At 39.9% G+C, this 21341-nt stretch overlaps 1 protein-coding gene across 1 annotated transcript in view; it reads left to right on the top strand.

Moving 5' to 3' along the window:
• The window catches only part of DDX10 (DEAD-box helicase 10), a 191486-nt gene that overhangs the window by 124623 nt on the left and 45522 nt on the right, over positions 1–21341 (top strand). The window contains exon 16 of the mRNA XM_040583764.1: positions 5287–5343. Coding sequence (XP_040439698.1) covers positions 5287–5343 — 57 coding nt within the window. The remainder of the gene's footprint in view (positions 1–5286; positions 5344–21341) is intronic.

Here is a 21341-nt window from a genome sequence, read left to right as displayed (position 1 = left end):
TTTTTTTTTTGCCAACTTGAGAACGTAGAATGTAAATGTTAGAGTATTTTCTTTTTAATAAGCGTGTTGGAGCCTTGAGGAGAAATGAAAGGGTTACGAGTTTTTGGTCTAAAGCTCAACAGTGAAAGAAAGAGGAAACGGAGTGTGAAGAGAAGCCAGTGGCAGACTTCCTAGCTTCAGAGTTAAGAACAGTGAGTGGCTTTTCCATGTATTAGAAGCTGCTTTATTCGTGGCTTTGGCACTGTGTTGGGCAGAGCTGGTTCTGTTGTTGGTTCTAGTGCAGGAAAGGTAGAAGATTTCAGTAACCATACATTTTTCTGTTTGGTTAAAAGCCAAATGATTTAGCCATATTACATGATGATGACTGAAAACTTTCATCCCTGTGATTATTGAGGTTATTAGACATCCTTGTTAACTAGATGTGTAACTGGGGAGGGGAAAAAAGGGTAATTTACAGGAAATTTTAAAAAGCTGATCAAGAAGGTCTCTGAGCTGTGCAATACCATTAATGAAGAACTAAATGAAAGGAATATAATGCTAACCAGTGTGGCTTTGTGGAAAGTAGATGTGTAATGAACTGTGTGCGTTATATTTTTATTAGAGCAGAATCTGGTTTGTAAATACATTTGTGGAATACACTGAAATTTCTGCAAGGCTTTTTACTGAAGTATTTTGATTAATAAATAAACATGGCACAAATTAAATGAACCGAAGCCTCAGTCACTGGAACATCTCAAACCAGCTTCTGATTAAGCGTGTTTCTAGCTAACCCATGGGATTTTTTTTATGGGAAGTGTGTTATTTCAAGATACTTTTTTTTAGTGACATGGAAAAAGCTTTCTTGCTAAGTTGGGCTCAAATAAAGAAAACAGTGTTTTAAGATAGGCAGAAATACAAATTTCTAGGAAGAAGAAATTTAAAATAGAATTTTAGGACTGATAGCTCTTCCCTTACAGATACAGACCTTGGCAAAGATTTGGGTGACGTGGTTGTTGATCAAGTCAATGTGAACTATTGCTGTGGGATTTTTCTGACAGGATCAAAAGGGCTGATAGAATTATAAATGTACAAACAGAAGTGACAGGTAGGACTGGGGAGGTGGCAAGATCTCAGATATGTCTGTTCCTGAAGTATTTAGGAAAGTAGACCTATATGCTGAGAGACACCTAGAATTAATTTTCTTCACCTTGCAAAAGAAAGTTAAGAGGAAGCATAATAAGTTCGTTATCTACATAAGGACCTAAACTTTGATAATGAAGATTCCTTCAAGCTGGTTGGGAGACTATTTGAACATGGTCTAAAAGTCAAAGGTAAGTAGGCTCAGACTATTAACAGCAGCTAGTTTTGAAAGCTTGTGGTGCACTGTCCTGCAGTGAAATGTTGTAAAATCTAGATAGAATATTCTTCTGAACCAGGATATAACCACTGCAGTAGAGTGATTCAGTGATTGTGTTGTGCTAGTCAGGCACATTGATCCCATCACCCCTCCTGTTTCCTAAGTCCATGAACCTGTGGTTCTTGACCTATCCAAACTGTTCCTTAAATGATGTCTAAATAATCTGCATTTAGCCACTGTTCAAAACCTGCATACGCGGTGTTGCTGACCTGTGATAATAAATGAATGTTCTGGCTACTGCCTTGAAGGTGAGGTTGCTTGGTTGTGGTCTAAAGGGGCTAGAAGCACTTTCTCAGGAGTTTAAGCTCCAATAAATTATTGCATTGATTTTTGGTTAGAGTTCTTTCTCATCATCAGCATTGATAGCCTGGAAAGGACATCTTGCAGCTGTGAAGATGCTGCTGTATGGAGAGCTGTTCGGTATAAATGCAGAGGAAAGTATGGATGCTTGACTTCGCTATTGTAGATAAGAGTATTTAATCAGATTGTGATGTTTCAGAGCTTTATCTGACAGCCTTATGGTGCTGTGTTATGAAGTTACACTATAACAGAGTGTCAGCCAGTAACATATATGATTAAGTATTCATACCTCGAAACATGATCTTATGTTTTCCTGCCCTAGTAAATTGAAATAGATGAAAAAATTTCCTCTCTAAATTATGTGCCATTTTTACAAGTAATGATTTATAGCTTGATAGAACAGTGATTAACCTGGCATTCTTACTGTGTTACTTTAGATATTCCAAGAAAATCTAGACTTTTCTGTTACTTTTTCCCATGTATGAAAACTAATGTTGGACAGCTTAGTAAGTACAGGTAGTTACAGACTTATCCTTAGATGAACAGAATCTATTCACATGAAATAAATCAATATTGAATTGTTTGATTCAAATTTGCCTCGTTTGATTACTTCTTACAGCTATCTCAAAGTACATTGTCCATGTGTGTCTGTGTGCCCATATTTCTTGCTAGCAGTAGCAATATAAGAATGAATGACATCACAGTTAAAATACTCATCTGAGTCTTTGGAGATCTGTGTTTCTGGCTGTGCTGTAGCATTTCTTTGTAACCTAAGGCAAGGTAGTTAATGTCTGTGTTTTGTGCAGCCATATAAAAGGGTATATATTTTTTATGTGGAGATATTACCTTGGCATGGTAGAAAATACATTTGTCCTCTAGGTAGCAGGAAATAAGGTCCTGGCTGGGGAAAAGCATTTAAGCATTTGCTTAGCACACTGTGTGTACTTATACATGTACTTGAAGCTGTGTATAATTGTTTTCCAGAACTGAAGCCTAAGTTAGAGCCTGATGGCTGTTCCTGCATTAGCAAGTGAAATAGCCCAGTAAGAGGAAGATTACAGAATAAGGTAGTTGGTGCAGAGAACCGGATTGCATGCAGGGTGACAGTGGTGCGGTTTACACTGTATCAGCTCTTACCTGATGCTTTTAACTGAATCACTTTGAGGGAGGTCATTCCTCTACTCAGTATTCACTGCATCCTACACACCACCGCTGTCCCCCCATACAGGAGGTCATTGACAAACTGCAGCTGAGGTCACTGAAATGGTGGTCCTGTGTGGAAAGGCTGGGGGAGCTGGCTGTGTTCAGCCTGGAGCAGAGACAGCTTTGGGGGGGACCTGACAGTAACCCCCAATGCTTACCGAGGTGTCACGGAGAAGACATTGGTGGAGCACATCTCTTCACAGCAGTGCAGTTCAAGAGGGCAAGAGATGGTGTCCATAAGTTAAAACGAGATTCAGTGTGACTGTAGTTAAGACACCATCTTTTCATATAGCATAGAATTTTTCTATCTAAAATTTTTGTGTACTACTCAGTTTAAAAGCTGCTTTATCCTGCTTTGTAGTATCTGCATATTACTCTGTAGCTCTGTTCTCTTTCACTTTTTCAGTGGCAAAGTTTGAAAATGGTCACAGTTTTAGCAGAAAAAACAAAGTAACCCCAGTGGTGACCCCAAAGAATGAAGAATGCACAACTAAACCATTTTAAAACAGCGGGTGAAAGTGGAAAGCTTAAGTAAAATCATTAGAAAAGCATAAGTAAAAATGATCAGAAATGAGTACAAATTTGACTTGGAAGAGAAGGAATCATAACATGGATGACCCCATTATGACTCTGAGGTCATGATGCTTAGGTCTAGTTTTTTAGAGAGCACACTGTGTCCGTACCAGACAGTACTTGGTCCTGGCGGCTTCTTTTGCTCCATGTGCTGCCCTTGCAGCCTTAAATGAAATTATTATTTTTTACTGCTTTTTTAACTTTAACAAACCTTAACTAATAAGGCAGCTGTGTTGTATTTGCCTACAGCAGTGGCGTTTTTGTTGTGTTTCTTATCATGCACTGGAGGCCCTGACATGTATCTCTGAGTGTGTTGAGGTGTTTGAACCAGACAGCTTTGCACACAGCATTGGAGAACTGTATAAAGCAGGGAGACATAAACCTCATGTGGTTTTGTCCCTGTCTTTTGGTAGGGGCCGGGGCGATGAAACCTATTTGTTAAGTTTTGATTTTGGGGAGGAGAGGTTAACTTAGAGATTAACACTTCTGTACTTAGGGCAGTTGGGAGAGAAAATGGCACATACCAGACAAATGGGTCACAAGAAACTGAATTTAGACACCAATTCTGAAAATCCCGGTGGCTCTGTTCTCCTTTTCCCAAGTCTGCACTCAAACACACTGTTTTTTCTAAACAACTTTGTGTGATACCTACCAATATGCTTTGGTACCATCGTTGTGGTGATATGGCACCAGGACTGCTGCAGCTATAGCTTTCTTGTTACACCCACAAGTGAGCTGGAATGTGACTGGTCTTCAGCCTTCTCTGTGCTGAAGTGTTGCCCCTGGACTGGTGTTAATGTCCCCTTTTATGTAGAGCTGGTTCTAAATGTGCTGATACTAGGAATAGCCTGCATTGCTCAAATAAACGGAGAGAGTTGTACTCCAGAAACATCTTTGTGCTAGCAAAATGTTTCAACGTTAATGTCATCAGCATCATTAAGACAAAAGAAAAAGAGGGAGTGGTGTGCTCTTCTAAGGGACATGTGCCCTCACCTGAATTTCTCTCCTTACCCCATGAAACAGATAATTTAAAGGCTGTTCAATTGCAGGGACCTGACATAGTCTATATTAGAGATGATCCTTCAGTTGGTTTAAAAATAAACCAATCCCAATAAGAACAACAACAAAAAAAGCAGCAATAAATGTCAATATCTTGGCCACTTTTGTATGCTCAGAAATCTGGCAGGCAGCTTTGAATGAATTTTATCAATGCCTTTGCTCGTTTTCCCATAGCAGAATCCCTTTGGTAGAGAGAACTTAATGCTGTAGTTTCTGAACCGATGCAATTACTAAGCAAATGCTATGCTAGAGCATTTGCTAATAACGGGGATGTGAAGGCTGGAGAGAGCTTGGTTTAGCTTTCACTCCCCAGTTGTCACTCCCCAGTTGTTTTACCAATTCTGAAGTTAGGAAGTTTGTTAAATGGATTGGTTTTCGTATTAAGCCGTTGAGAAATATGAGAAGTTGGATCTCTTGATGCCATTCTAGCAACCTTGTTTTAGAGACAAATACTAACTTGCCAAAATACTTAGCAACATCATTCCTTTAAGAGTAACAAGCCTTGGTGAAGATTAAATGTGAGTTTGAATCATTCTTGTAGTTTTATTTACTTTAACAGCAAGAAGGATGAGTAATACCTCAATCAGATCTTTTTATTTATCCTTTTTCATCAGTAACATGTAGGGTGAATACGAGCGGTATACCATATGTACATCAAAAATATCTAGGTGGCTCAACTTTAATCTTAAAATACTAAAAGAAAAAAACAAACAACCAGGAGTTTGCTTTAAAACTGTGCATCTTGTTTGTTTTAGGAGAAAAGGCTAAAAGAAAAAGCAGCAAGGAGAGAAGCCAGGAATAAGAATGCACAGGTAAGTATTTTTGTTATTTTGATCCATCTACTGATTGTGGGTTTGAAACCCTGTTTTTTAACTATTTAAATCCTTTCTTTAATAAGCAATGTTGTGATTAATGACTCTTTAAAGGCATTTTCTGTTTGTTTGCTTTTTCTTACTCCCTTGCTCTGATGTGGTTATAATGAGTTGCTGTTTAAGGATACTGAGAATGTATGACTGCATGTGTATGTATGTATGTATGAATACATAAAAGGTATGGAAGCCTTTTGGAATTGCAACCTCTTTATTCTGTATATCAATTGAGTTGCAATTTCAGCTGCAATGCTGATGCCATTTTTTTTTTTCCTCTGAATACTCGGTCATGTTTATAACTTGCAGGCGGTAAGATTATTATTTTTTTTTTCGTCAAATCTCATTTAAACCTGTTTCTGCTGAACCTTATATTTAAACAGCGAGTATTTACATTGAAGTTTATTCATTCACCTAGTTAGACCCAGAAATGAAACCTTTGCTATCCTATTTTTTTATATGCATACTCCTAATTTCCTAGAGGCTGTCCTAGTTTTTCATATTGCTTGGTTTGTGATAAACTGAGATTTCATTCAGCTGCAATGATTTTCCAGAATATGGACGGAGTAATGCGTGTCATTTCTCACACTGCATCTCCTTATGCTACACATGAATAGTTATAGTTCTTGGCAGTTAGCAAATATCTTACTCCCTTAAGAAAATCGATAATGTTCTTTGTTCAATTTTTGCAAGCTGGCTGTGTGCTGGGAGGCTTAAGTATAGGAAGATGCTTCATTCTGTAGTTCTGAAGTGGAAAGTAATTACAGTTTAAGATGAAAAGCCTAGTTATACTAAGTATTAAGTATGATTCTGTCTTCAGAGATGGCAAGCTATGAAAGCTGTTGGCATCGTGACTCCCCAATCAAGCAATAGAAGTTTTCTGCATGTAATTGAATATATAGAGTTGCCTACTTTTTAATGTATCGAGCAAGCATTTTTAGGAAAATTATGGAATGAATGATTAACAAACATCTTAATATAGGGAGATACAGGGAGAAAACATTGATCAAATCGGGCTGTATCACATTCATAAATGCTGCTTGTTAGTTCTGGCTCTTTTTAAGGAATTAAAAAAAAACCACCGAATGTCTTGTTATTCAGCAGCTGGAGAAATAAACCCATTCCTTTCAAAAGGATCTGCTTGCTGATGTACTTCTATCCTATTCTTTGCAAAGCAAATGAATATCTTTTCCTGTTGGAAAATGAATGAAGTTGATCTCTATTGAGGAATGATATACCCGTGTGTGGGGTGTGGCCCCCACGGGTACAGTACAAGTTAAACGCAGAGCCTCATCCCCAAAACCACGTAAGATAAAACTGCAATCTGATGTACCTCCGCCTCTCTTCTGTGCAGTGCTTGCACTTAGAAAGCTGACTTACTGGCCCTGGTCTAGTGTGAAATTGGCATATGCTTTCTGAGAGTACCAACTGTGCAAACTGCTATTACTTTGACTTAATTTTATTCCTGAAGCGCTTAGCTCACTCTCTGCAAGAAGGTGCAAGCCTCAGGAGCTGACATGTCTCCTTGATGAAAACTGTTGGGCTTTTTGTCTTGTTCAGAGGCTATTTTTGCCAGTACCACATGCAGCTGAGTCCTGTCATTTTCAGTGGGGCTCATTTCAGGGAAGATGCTTCCATTGGGAAAGTCTGCCAGCTTGGAGCTGGGCCGTTCACGCCTGGAAGTGGTAGGGAGCTGTAGACGGCAGATAAAGGTGGCAGTTTCCGTCTGCTAGGTGTCTGAGGAATTAATTAAGAACACTCCCTGCTTCACAGAATGTTAGAGATGAAGCCACAGTAGCTGAAGTTCTCCATAGTGTGTGTGGGGTATGACTCAAGCAACTCCTAGGAGACACCTGGGAAAAAGGAGGAAACAGTAAACACAGAAACTATTGAAACGGAAACTAGTTTAGAAAATACATGCTGCCTAAATCAGGAGTTCAAAAACATTTGCATTTTCACTGTTGGCTTCAGAATGTGGCTTGTGACTCACTTACTCAGCCATAAACAACTCCTTCAGCAATTAATAGCGCTTTCTTAAGAGAGAAGGCAATAAGGAGAACCAAAAAAGCAGGAAAGGTATTTTTAGCTGTATTAATGCAGTCTAACAGCTGGAGAAAAGGGCTCGATCAACAATTATGAGCTGCCAGTCACTTCAAAGCGGCTGTGGTCATAATTTGGTGTTCCACATCTACCCATTTGATTCCCCTTTTCTGTTTTACTAACTGGATCTCTCTCACATTGTTAACTCCTTGGGTTACAGAGTATTACTTATTATCTTTCACTAATATGTACCCCACTGGGTCTGACATGACCAAAATGGCAATTTACTTTCCCATTCTAAATATTAAATAATAATTCATCAATTATGACATTTACATCTCTGCTTCAGTATAATTTCCATTGTCCTGTTGTTGGTTGTGCCCTGTTGCTGACTGGATGGGCCTGGCATGTTATTCTTAACGTATGCTGTTTACTTCCAAAATGAAAAGGGAGTTTATTTGGAACTAAAACTTTGATTTACATTTTATTTATTTTTGCCCTTTAAACCATACACTTGTGGGTTTTAGTCTTAGCCTTAATTTAATCTTAGATTCTTGGATTGTGATATTCTTTAGTTTTAGGATTTTTCTGTCCTGTACACGTTCATCCCTTTCCTGTGCCAGGAATCTTGACTTCTTGATGTTTTTCATTTACTCTACCTATTTTTTTTTAACTCGTAGCCTATTGTTTTGTGGAGGAGGGGGAGTATCTCTGTTTTAACTTGATTTCCCCCCCCCCCCCTTCTTTCATTTCAAAGTCTTAATGCTTTGCATGAGCCCAGTTTTTTGTCTGTGTGCCAACAAAAAGGAAAGATCACAGGAGAGATGGGCCTCCTGCTTTTTCTCCTGCCACAGGAGCAATTGCAGGGAAGGTTTCACTCAGCCTTCACTGCGCTGGTGTGGGGCAGGCTCACTGCAACTGGAATTGAACAACCAAATTGTGGCAGGCTCTGCTGAATGTGCTTGAGCAGGGGATTGGATGAGTAGGTAGCTGCAGTGTTATTGACTCCATCTTGGATAAAGTCCCATGCAGTAAATAACTGGGTAAGAAGTGAAGGCTCTTAACGGATGCTTTGGAGAAAGTATTTCTTGGAATTTATGACCATTAATTAAATTTGAGTGCAAAAGGCTGTGAAAACAGATAAAAGTCTTTTTTTCTCTTCCTATTGAAGAAAATCTGGAAACTTAGGAAGGATTTTTTTTATCATCAGATAATTAATTGTCTCCCAGTTTAGGAGAAGTTGATGAGATACAAATGCAGTGTTGTAAGATGAAGAAATTTTGTCCTCACTTACCTCATCTTACTCTGCTGTGCCTGGAAACGTTTTGATAACAGCAGTGGTAATGCACCTGGGCTGATAAAATGGCAGACCTTAAGTTCTCAAACAGATGATACTGTTCACTTGAAGATGTTGTAGAAAAAATTAGACAACTGCATTGTCTTTTGACCAGGAAATAAAGTGCAGAAGCAGCAGCAACATGGAAAGCTGCTCAGGGGCAGTAGCTGGGTGTTACTTGGTGAAGCCAGCCACTGGCCTCAAGCAGGACATCCCTGTGCCGTGCAGTGCTCTGCTCCTGACTTTGCTCTTTTACTTCTAGTAATCTACCACTTACTGATTTCTTAGTATACATCAAGAACTTCTATTTTAGGTTTCAACCAGTATTTAAAGGTCCTTGCTCTGCAAGCAACTGTTAGCTGCAATGAAGCTAAACAGGACTGTATTTCTCCTTTAGTGAGTTTAGTGTTTTGCTATCCTGATGCCTTCGAGCAGTTTTGATGTGTTAAGATTATGAAGCGAGGAAAGTTTTTTGTAGAAAAGGCATTTTTCTGGAGAAGCTGGACAGGTCTGTGTGTCAGGGTAGGGGAGCAGAGCAGGAGTCGGGAGAAGGTGCTGTTTCCTTCCTCAGCACTGATGTGCTTTGTGATCCTCAGCTATCAGCTCTCAACATCATGCAAGAAATGGTAACTAGCCCCTAAAAGAAGGCATCAGTATCTGCTAGAAGTAGTTCAGACAACATCTGTAAGCAGTGCCAGGAGGTAAAACTTGCTCAGCCATGACAGTTGGATGCATCAATCCAGCCATGGGCAATCCTATAGCAGTGACACCATGCTGGTGTCCAAGGCAGAACAGAAAAAACAGGTCTGACTAGCAGACCAGAGACTGCTTATCCAAGATCCCTAAGAAAAATGTAGCCTGGTGAAAACCTAGGGAAATCCAACTTGAACACGTAGTCCTTCGTGAGAGGGGGTTTCTGTTTTAGAAAGGAATGACGAGGGCAAATTGATGGAATAAAGTTGAGGATGGAGATTGTTATCAGGCTGTAAAACTGATCTCTTCTGAGAGAGAGCCAAGCACTCGGTTGTCAGAAGTGCTTTTTCATAGGAGTAAATTCTTGCTAAGTAATTGTAGAGCATTAAAAGATCAACAGCAACAGCAGGATAATATGCATGCTTTGGCTTTTCTCATGTCCTCTTTTTCTCCCCTGCTCTTTCTCTCCAACATATTTTGCTATTCCAGAGGAATTAGTACTTGTGTATAAGATTTTACATATTTTACAAAATACATACTTGATACACTTTATAAATATAATTTAAGATTTTCATGGAATCACAATGAAGTAAGGAATCTTTCTACACTGTTACGAAGGGATTTCTGTGAGCATATATCTACAAAATACACCAGGGTGAGCAGGAAGCACATACTTAAAAATATGGCAGATTCAGGCATTGATACCTGATATCCTGTCACTGCAGGTATAATCCTCAGTATAGCATTCTGTTTTTTGCACCTTGTTGCATGCTCTGTTGAGTTTTAACCAGAAAAATACTTAAAACGAAAACGATCATTTTCTTTTAATCTCCAGTACCCGCCAGGGCACTGGAGATACACTTGTTGAATGTAGCTCAAGAAATCTTTGCACCATGTGGCAAAATTTAAACAAGAAAGGGACAGGCTCTTATCTCTTGGGTAGCTGTTGCTAATAATCCGCTGGGAGAAATAGCATCTTTAAAATATTGTGAAAATTCTGCATCCACTGTGTATCATTTCTGTGATTACCGGAACTGACTTCTGTTACCTGACAGCTCTGTTTCTGCCTTGAATTTCCTTTTCCTTGAGATCTAGCCCACAGCCTGGTGATTAGGCTGGAGGGTCTAGATTTGGTGTGGGTGTGAACAGTAATTTCAGTGTGGAGAGACGTTTACAGGAGTGGAGGAGGAATTTGGTCTGTACTCCTGTGAATACAGGTTTCCAAATCCCTTTGATCAGTTTGTCATTAAGTGTTTTTGGGAAAGTCTCATGGGATACCATGCATACCGATGGTTAATGGTGAAGGTGCTTTGGTTCTGGATCTCATCTCATGACCCTCCCATGGATGGTTTTGAAGAGCCATTGCTTTAGCTCCCTGCAGTTTCTGGAGCTGGAGCACAGTTTCAGGGCTAGATCCTTCTGGTGGTCTGGCGGATGTAGAGATTATGGAGTTTATTTTGTTCATAGAAGACCTAAGGAGAGGGTTATGTTGTCCTGATGCAGTCTCAGGGTAGGCTACAACTTGTCACTGCTATTTGATAGTTGTAAAGGAATTGAAGTTTTCATTGTCAGTAATTATTCTTGAATCTGCAAACCACAAAGAACAAAAAAAGAATAATGAAGCAATGATACTTCTGTTCAGCTACAAAATCTTCCGGTATCTTTTGTGTGTGGAGCTTATAACTGAAATTACCATGTGAATTAGATCCCTTTTATTAAGTCAAACTTCTTACTTAAAACAATGTAATTAACCTTAGTTTAGAAGTAACTCTGGTCTGTTAGCTCTTGTGTTCTGTACGTATACCAAAAAAGTGTAAGTAGCTTTATTTATTTATTACGAGTTTGTGTTTGTATTGTTTTGAATTTCCTTGAGAAGCTCTGTGGGTAACCAAAGCAATTTGGAATATCAACATTTTAACCTACTAATTAGCAATTTCAAACAGATTTGTAAAGGCAGAATCACTATTTCAAGTTCAGGTTGTTAAATGGATGGCGTGGTTTAACCCCAGCCAGTAACCAAGCCCCGCACAGCTGCTTGCTTACTCCCCAGCACAGCAGAATGGGGGAGAGAATCGGAAGAAAACTCATTGAGATAAAGGTTGAGATAAAGACAGTTTAATAGGTAAAGCAAAAGCCACACATGCAAGCAAAGTAAGACAGTTAATTCACTCACCCCTTCCCATCAGCAGGCCGGTGCTCAGCCATCCCCAGGAAAGCAGGGCTCCGTCACACATTAATGGTTACTTGGGAAGAGCCATGCCATCACCACAAACATCCCTACCTTCCTTCTCATTCCCCCAGCTTTATACGCTGAGCATGACATCATATGGTATGGAACATCCCTGTGGTCGGTTGGGGTCAGCTGTCCCAGCTGGGTCCCCTCCCAGCTCCCCGTGCCCCCCCAGTGCCCTGGTGGGGTGCGGTGAGAGGCAGAGAAAGGCCTTGGCTCTGTGCAAGCGCTGCTCAGCAGTAACAAAGACATCCCTGTATTATCAAGACTATTCTCATACTAAATCCAAAACACATATTATACCAGCTGCTGTGAAGAAGATTAACTCTATCCCAGCCAAAACTAGGACAATGGAAAATAAATTGCTGAATCTGAAATACTTGTATTCTGAAATATTTTTAAAATCAATAGTCTAAAATACATAAGTTAATATTTGAAAATGGCCTGTATGGAAATGCTACCTGTATTTTGCTGTTTGAGAATAACATGTTGAAGCTTCCAGTTAATATAAAACTTAAATTGCTTAAAGTACAGCTCTGATAAGTCCTTCCGTTCCTGTAATTAAGAATACATTTGATTAAACTAATATTTCTGTCATAACCCTGAACATGTAACGTGGAAGGATTCTGATGGATTGATTTGCCCATTATGCACGCTTCTGTGAACCTTTTCATTGCAGCCACCAGCTCACTGAGGATTTGAAACACATTTATCAGATTGACAATTTAAACTAATTGGCCATAGCCATAGCAATTGAATTTTGTGCGTATAATATTCGCAACTGTTATTTTTAATCATATGTAGTATGTGATGGCAGTCTGCTTCTCTACATGAAATCACTGAGGTAATTTCTTCATAGTCCTGACAGAAGCATAGATTAGGGGAGCTGTGGACCTTGCACACGCCCTCTTATCCTCTGAATGTCTGCTGGGATGAAGTGGATGCACAGTAGGTCAACACAAATGCATCTTCATTACGGTGTCTGGCATACCTATACCCTATGATTTGTTTTGTCATTGCTTTCAAATTTATGATAGAGAGGAAGCTTCTTTTTTCTTTAAACTTTTGTTGTTTTTCTTATTTTGGGGGGGGGTTCAGTTCCAAGGGAGCTGCAAGAAACCAGACAAGAATTCTTTTGTGCATTGCAAAGTGCAGACATATGTTTGAGGGCAAAGAGATTCCCACCTAAGCTGCAGATTTCCATTTCAGCATTGATTGACTATTTTCATGTGAAGGGTATAGCACCATGTTCTGTAAACTTAGATGGGGAAGAAGAGAGCACTGGGACTTTGCTTTGTAATTGCTGTCCGTCAATAAGTAAAATTTTGTTTTCGAAACAATTTAAACATAACTAGCCACTTTAATGTGGTTTGGAATTTATATGTAAACTAGTAGCATCTTTTCCAAGATTTCTTGTTCAGTTTCGTCACTGATTTGATGCCCTCCTCAGTAGAACGCAAATGATCGCTTTGGCCCTGCCTGACTCTGGCCAAGGAATAAATGGCGATGGACAGTGCTGGAGCAGCACATCCACCAAAAGAAAAAGAGAGTGGGGTAAAAAAAAAAAAAAAGCTGTTCTACAGTACTATAAACTACCCTTTAGGCATTTTCATCTTGGTAAACAGACCACTATATGAGTTATAATGATACTTCACTTGTTAATCTGCTCTATGCTACTAGTTAGTAGTGTCTAGTAACCAATATTTGAAATTTCTCTTCCTCTAAACCACAAAATTTAAAGCTGTTACACCAAGTTCATTTGCTGTGTTCCGTATATGTTTTGAGCAGCAGATCAAGTTGTTTATTAGTGTGGCATACTTGTTCTCCTTTCCTTGTCACAGTCCTTTGGTGCCTTAACCAACACAGTACAGTAGAATTGCCTGGAACTGAACTTTTGGAGATCTTAACTCTCTTTCCTACCTCTAGCCTTAATCCTGAAGATGTGAGAAACCCCAGAGAATCCAGAAGTAATGATCTGAGGCTTGCAGCAGCTTTCACACAAAGTTTTTATTTAAGAAGTGAAAATTCTTTCTGGATCGGTAGGTCTTTCTCTGTTCTGTTGTGAAAAGCATGTGTATTCACGTGCCTGAATTCTGTCTGTATAAATATTATGCGGGTGGTTGCACTTCACAAGTAAGCTGTATCAGCTTTCCTTGTGTGTTTGAAACTTTCTTAGATTGTAGACTTCAGATGCAGGGACTCTCATATCTCAGGTATGAGCTTCTTAAGAATGAGTTAATTGGCTGATGAGGAGGGGTAGTCTTTCAGACGTGTTGTGATGATGCTGACATCCTGGTGCAGTAAGGAATCATAGTTTTAAATCAAGCAGCTTTGTTTTTTCAGCATCCCCCCTGTTTATATTCTTGGAATGTGTTGCTTGCAGTATTGTACGTAGTCTGCTATAACTAATTTCAGCAGTCGTAATTGCTACTAGTGATGAAAATTAATTTGTGCAATCAGAAAAGCATTATCTGACTGATAATGCTGCATCCCCAATGTTTAAAAATTCTTCTGACAGCTGTTTTTTTTCAGAATATGCTGGGGCCATGCAGTCACCAAGATTCCAGCTGCTTTATGCTGAATCTTATATGAGCGTTAAAAGAAAAGGAAAAAGCTCTTAATGGCTCTCTCAGTATATATTTTTTTCCAGACAGTTTTTAAAGATTTAGTGTTTTGTCAGAGTCCTGCTTTGCCAGGTATACTAGATCAGCAGTGTAGTATCCCATGTTTTACCACTGTGCAGTGTTTGTAACAGGTTTTCTGTTCTTTAACACTGTCAGCTGCATTGATAAACCAAACAGTTTGTTATTAGGAAATGCCAAACTAGTAACTAACACGTATGGTTATTTAAAAGACTGCATGGGGAGTCTGGTAGGCCCCATAGTTCCCCCAGATGGAGCACTACCTTCTGTCTGGAGGAGTCTGTTAGGACCTGTGTCTTCCTGTGTTGGCTCCAGGCCTCCCTCAAGGTTTCTTTTCCTTAAGGCAATGCACAATATTGGTTTTCTATTTTCCCTCCATTTAATGTTTCCTTTCCTTCCTGGTTCCCCTCTCCCCTCTGGTCTTCTCTGACATTTTTTGAGGATTTCTGGGTTTCTTATTTCTTGCTATTTCCTCATCCCCTTTTCTGTCTCTTCTGAAGGAGCTAAAGTCAAGCTTCTACTGCATCTATTTGGTTACTTTCTGCCTTGTAGAAAGTAAGAGCAGAAGCAATGGGGAGCAGCAGGAAGAAAGGCAATAGCATCATCTGGGAGCAAAGCCTTAGGAAATCTGCTTAGTGTTGTTAGAGAGAGGTTCTGTGTGTGATTATTTTGTTTTGTTCATTCTGTACTGTCTCATATATTCCTGACATTCCTTCAGATAAATACATACTGGTTATATTTTGCTGGGCAGGGCAATTCCAGTACTGCTGGATAAATGTGGATTATTTTTTTTTTCTTTTTAATCTTCTTTGCAGTCCCACCATTCCTTCATTGCAGGAAAACCTGGAAGAGGTTCAGTCTCTATTACTCCTTGCACACATTTATCTTCCAACAAGAAACCTTTTACTAAAAGAGCAGCAGTAAGGGTTCAAAGCTAATTACTTGTAAGCTAAGTAACGCCGGAATTAAAGTTGGCAGTGCTTGTCCCTTGCTGTATAAATATATGCAGATCAGGAGAGATGACTGTTTCTCCCTGTCTCCTCGCTTGCACTTCCAGCTGAGCTAGATCCTCAACTTGGAGTTTGCTTAGTGTGTAGTAAGGGGGTGGAGGAGACTGTACATTTTCCAGCTATTCAGTGTTTTGATTTCCTTAGGGTGTAAGTGCCATCTGTTAGATAAATGGATTAAAAATCCTTTGACAAACAACAAGTACACCTGAACTGTGAGCTGGGACTGTTGCTAACAACCTTATAATATTTCTAGCATTTACTGATTTTTTGATTATTTTTTTCCCAAAAAACTTTTGTGTCTTTTGACTGTATTTCCCAGACTACTCAGGTTTCATTCTTTGCTAACATGTATTTTGCAAAACAGAGTAGGATCCAGGAAATCAGAGTTCTTTTCTGGACTAGAAATTATAAGTAAATTGTCTTTTAAACTATGCTAGAAACTACCATGGACTCACATGATGCCTGGTTTCTTTGTTGTTTTTTTATTTGTTCTTTTTTGTTTTGCTTTGTTTGTTTTTTAGTTTTGCTGGGAGGTGTAAATCCAGGGAGACTCTGTGTAGTTGTGGAACTACATGCTGATCTGGTCCCCCTCAGCTTAGAAAGGATGTAGTAGAAAGCAGTCTAGAAGACATGAAGAAAAAATCAAAAACCTCTGATGTTAATAGAAAAAGAAGACAAGTGAAGGGAGATACTTCAGTCAGTTAGGAAATATCTTGGTAAGAAAGTACAGCTCTTTATTCTTCATGGGGAAAAGTCCCCTAAGTACAATTCCTTCTGAAATTGTCATGCTGTGCAGCATAAACTTACACTGTGGATTTCGCCCAATGAAAGGATTGAGCTCAGTTTCCTCCCTACCCCACCACGTCCTCCTGTGCAGATGCAATTAAAAACTGGCAGAATGTGTGCGTGAAGTGGGACACAGAGAACATGGAGCAGTAGCGTGTTGTTCCTAAAGCTTATGCTTAAATGTAAGAGCTGCTAGTTGAAACCCGTGAAGGGTTGGTTTACAAATGCTTTGTTTGTGAAACGTTTGAGGTTGGGCTTCTTAACTTGGTTCTTTATCATTAGGCAGTGCAGTTCACTGTATTGTAACAGCTGAGAACTGTGACTTGTATATGAGTTAATGTGCAGTTAGAATGACTGTGCACATGCGGAACTCTACACACAGGTCTTGGAAAAGTATTTTGTGGCATTCCTACCCGTTTTCTTCATGGTGCCTGAAGAAGAAAAGCTATCCAAGTAGTGCATAAAGAGCATCCTTTACTCATCCACTAAAAAACTTACTGATCCTAGATCATTGATCATTTGTTATACTTTGGATATTTTTCCCTTTTTTTGTTGTTGTGAAGTGCTTGATTTATGTCTTTCTGCTATGAAAAGCAATTCCTTATAAAATGATCCAGAAAACTATCAGGAGAAAGTGTGCATTTTCAAATAGAAAATCTTTGCTCTATTCCTTCTTTATTTAGCTTAACTGTTTAGATCCCCCAGACTGTCCTCAAATCATCTTCATCTGGGTCAGTTGGCTTAATAACAGTAGTTTGTTACCCAGTACCCAGTCTTAAATAATCTTCTTCATAGTGCGTGGTGCACCCAGAGATCTAGGAATAGGTTTGCTTTGTGGTAACTCCAGATGCCTAGTTGTTATTGGTGATTTCCATTTCATAGGTAACAGCTTGCCTTGTTGTTTGCGTGGTTATTTGCCTGTAGTCTCATTTCATAGAATCATAGAACGGTTTGGGTTGGAAGGGACTTTAAAGATCGCCTAGTCCCACCCCGCCTGCCATGGGCAGGGACACCTCCCACCAGACCAGGTTGCTCACAGCCCCATCCAGCCTGGCCTTGAGCACTGCCAGGGATGGGGCAGCCACAGCTTCTCTGGGCAGCCTGTGCCAGTGCCTCACCGCCCTCATGGTAAAGAATTTCTGCCTAATATCTAATCTAAATCTACCCTTTTTTTCAGTTTAAAGCCATTGCCCCTTGTCCTATCACTACAGGCTATACTAAAAAGTCTGTCCCCGTCTGTCTTATATAAGCCCCCTTTTTAAGTATTGAAAGGCTCCTCTAAGGTCCTCCGGGAGCTTTCTCCAGGCAGAACAACCCCAACTCTCTCAGCCTGTCTTCACAGGAGAGGTGCTCCAGCCCCCTGATCATGGTCCTCTGGACTCACTCTGACAGGCCCATGTCCTTCTTGTGCTGGAGGCCCCAGAGCTGGATGCAGCACTCCAGGAGGGGTCTCAGGAAAGTGGAGCAGAGGGGCAGAATCCCCTCCCGTGACCTGCTGGTTACGCTTCTTTTGATGCAGCCCAGGCTCTCTGGGCTGCAAGCTCACAATGTTGAACTATGTTGAGGTTTTTGTTCACTAACACCCCCAACTCCTCCCCCGCTCTTAATCCATTCTCTGCCCAGCCTGTGTTGATGCTGGGGGTTGCCCCAACCCAGGTGCAGGACCTTGCACTTGGCCTTGTTGAACTTTATGAAGTTTGCACAGGCCCACCTCTCAAGCCTGTCAAGGTCCCTCTGGGTGGCATCCCTTCCCTCCAGCATGTCAGCTACACCACACAGCCTGGTGTCATCAGCAAACTTGCTGAGGGTGCACTTGATCCCAGCGTCCATGTCGGTGACAAAAATGTTAAACAGCACTGGTCACAATACAGATCTGTGAGGAACCCCACCCATCACCGGTCTCCACTTGAACATTGAGCCATTGACCACAGCTCTTTGAGTGTGACCATCCAGCCAGTTCTTTGTCCACAAATTGGTCCATCCATCAAATCCATGTCTCCAGTTTAGAGACAAGGTTGTCGTGCAGGACAGTGTCAAAAGTTTTTCACAAGTCCAGGTAGATCATATCAGTTGCTCTTTCCTCGTCCGTCAACACTGTAACCCCATCATAGAAGGATGCCAAATTTGTCAGGCTCAGTTTTTGCCCTCAGTGATTCCATGTTGACCGTCACCAGTCACCTCCCTATTTTCCATGTGCCTTAGCATAGTTTCCAGGAGGATCTGATCCGGATCTGTGCATCAGGTGAGACTGACTGGCCAGTAGTTCCCCAGGTTTTCTTTTTCTCCATTTTTAAAAATGGGGGTTATAGTTCGCCTTTTCTATTCAGTGGGAACTTCACCAGACTGCCAAGACTTCTCAAATGTGATGGATAGTGGCTTAGCCACCTCATCCATCAGTTTCCTCAGGACCCGTGGATGCATTTCATCAGATGCCATGGACTTGTGCACCTTCAGGTTCCCTGGATGGTCTTGAACCTGATCTCTTATAGTGAGCAATTTTTCATTCTCCCAGCCCTGCCTTTGCCTTCTGCAAAGACAACTTCCTCTCTTGTGTTTATGCAGTTTCTTCCTTTTTTGGCACTTGATTTTCCCCTTGTCTTTGAACTTCCATTTTAGTGAGGAAGGGAGAAATTCTTGTCTTCCCATGTGAGATTTTCTAAATTACTGCTACAGAATTGAACTGCATCTACAATAATCTCAGCGATTTCTGTTCTCACATTGTTTCACATTTAGAGGAACAACTGGGAAGGGGACCTTGTAGTTACAGGGGTTTGTATTTGTTGAGGGCTTATCTTGTGCAGAACTTTCCAACCATTGCCTGTGTGATGGTAGATATCAAATATAGTCAACTGACCGTTTAGACTAATGAGAAGTTGCCAAGTACCCTTCTGTTTGTGACACGGGAGAAGAAACGGTCCTGTATTGTCAAAAATGGGTTACTGCACTTTGACAGTTCATTGCCACTAATCTTCCTCTTGCTTTGTGGAGAATACTTGTAAGTAGGTGGCATTGCCTTGTAAGCCATTGTGTAAAACAGTTACTACTGATAGAAAGGTAGGTTAAGCGTTTGTCAGAGAGGAGAAAAATCTTGATGAAAAGCTGAAAGAGCATTTCTAATCCTATTTGCCACTTCCTTTTTCCGTGTGTAGTTGTATGGATAGCAACGTAGCAGTTCTGTGAAGTACTCCATTAATGTATGATCTTTAGGTTACTGTTGATGTGGTACAGTATTTCAGTATATTATATAAAAATTATATTTTCAAATGGTTGTTCATAAGGATGAATTGATTTTAAAAATCAGTCAGCTGCATGTAATAGGATTAGACTTGGTTTATGCAAGTGTGTTGCTCTCCTCTCTTCCTTCTTGTTGGATGATCTGCCAAGCTTTGAAATTTTCAGCAAGAGAAGTGGGTGGACAATGGAAAGTGAATGATGTATTACAATCACAGTCAGCTTATGTTTACATGATTTACCTAAGTGACTATTTGAGCTGAAAGCTGATGAAGATTATCAGGTTTCATTTTAAATGGCAATCTCAGTCCATTTTGTTTGATAATTCATGTGTTATTAAAAATGTCAAAAGGTATTAGCATTTTTTATTTTCCATCACCTAATATTCTAGTAGGTCACATATCTACAGAAATAGTACTTAGGGTAATTATCAGTGTTCAAGGTATTTACTAACTTAGGCGGTGCATAGGGTTTATGAAAGTCACCCTTCCTAAGCACTTGTGCATCAAAAATCCATGAATAATAGAACGGTAACCCACTTCTTTGGTTAATGTTGATTATTCTGATTTAATTTTTAAAATAGTTTATGTGTTCTTGTCATATTTAGTTTAGAAGAAATCTCAAGTTCACTGGTGTTATTTTTCTGGTAAGTGGTTAAGACTTGCCACCATTTCTGTGATGCTACTGGCAAGTTTAGCTGGAAAGAAGTCTAGTTTACCTTGATGAGAAGTTCAAATGCAGTAATTATCCCTGAGCTGATTTGGCCAGTGAGGTGTTAGGCAGGGGTCGCGGTCTAAGCACACAGTGACTGAGTGCTGGGAAGCAGGTTTTTCTCAAAGCAGAAGCTGTAGGTGAATCCATCTTTCCTAGGGTGCAATTTGTCAGACTTTGGTCAGAAGATATTTTATACTGCTAGAGCTTAGTTTTTAGCGTCTTGTGCAACAGCAGCAAAAACTGAACAGGTAGATTGATTACATGAATAACACAAATCTGTAGATACTGGTTAGTCTTAGCTGTACCTTATTCTGAGAGCTATTGTCTGCTTCTGTACAGCACCAGAAAACTTGTGCTCAGGGCTTGGAGTAGCTATTCTTGTGCTCTGTTACAGCTACAGTGAAAATAGTGTGCACAAAGGCAAAACTATTCCAAGAATTAATTTTTGCTCGGTGCTTTTAAAGAAGAGGTACTAGTGTTAAGTGCCTAGTGCTACCAAAGTGGCTGATTTAGCTTTACTTTCAATTATTCTTTTCTGACTGAAGGGGATGTCCTTTTAGGTGTAAACACGTAAGTTTGGGGTTCTTCCCACATGAATTCTGTCCCGTTTGGGGTTTGAACATTTTATTAAATCACTTTGTTTTGGAGTTTCAGTTAGGCTGTCAATCATGTATTCATATCTATTTTGGAAAAATATACAATACTAGGTTGCCAGCTCAAATCTGTTCTTATTCTTCATGGTAAAATATAAGCATGTTACCAATCCATTTGCAGTATCTGAAAATGTTTCCCAGCATGCTATCTTAAAATATTTTGTGTATTTTTGCTGTAAGGAACAGTTTTATTTACATATCAGGTTTTCAGTAACATCAAATGCTTCTATTGTTACTTCTGACCATATTACTGAACAGTTGCCAAATATAAACTTTATGCAAAGGCTCTAGCCATATCTTGGACCCACAAAAATTGTTAGGATGTTGCTGGTCACAATTATGCAGATATTTCACTTCAGTACCTGTTTGCAACATTCCTTCCTGAGCCGTGCTTCTTTGTGTGGTGGCAAAATTACTGTGATATTATCAGTATACCCAGAAGTAAAGAGCAGCATAAAGAAGGATGCTATGGCATTAAAGAGGAGAAACAAGTATTGGAAACTGGCTTCACTGAATTAGGAAACTGAAAAAGAGTCTTGTTGAACATTTCAGCACTCGTGTATCCTCCCTGGACTTCTATCAGGGCTTCATTAAAACCTCTATCTTGTG

This window comes from Falco naumanni, chromosome 2 (genome assembly GCF_017639655.2).
Source record: "Falco naumanni isolate bFalNau1 chromosome 2, bFalNau1.pat, whole genome shotgun sequence".
Taxonomy (NCBI): Eukaryota; Metazoa; Chordata; class Aves; order Falconiformes; family Falconidae; genus Falco; species Falco naumanni.
This window is presented reverse-complemented; position numbering and strand designations above follow the sequence as displayed.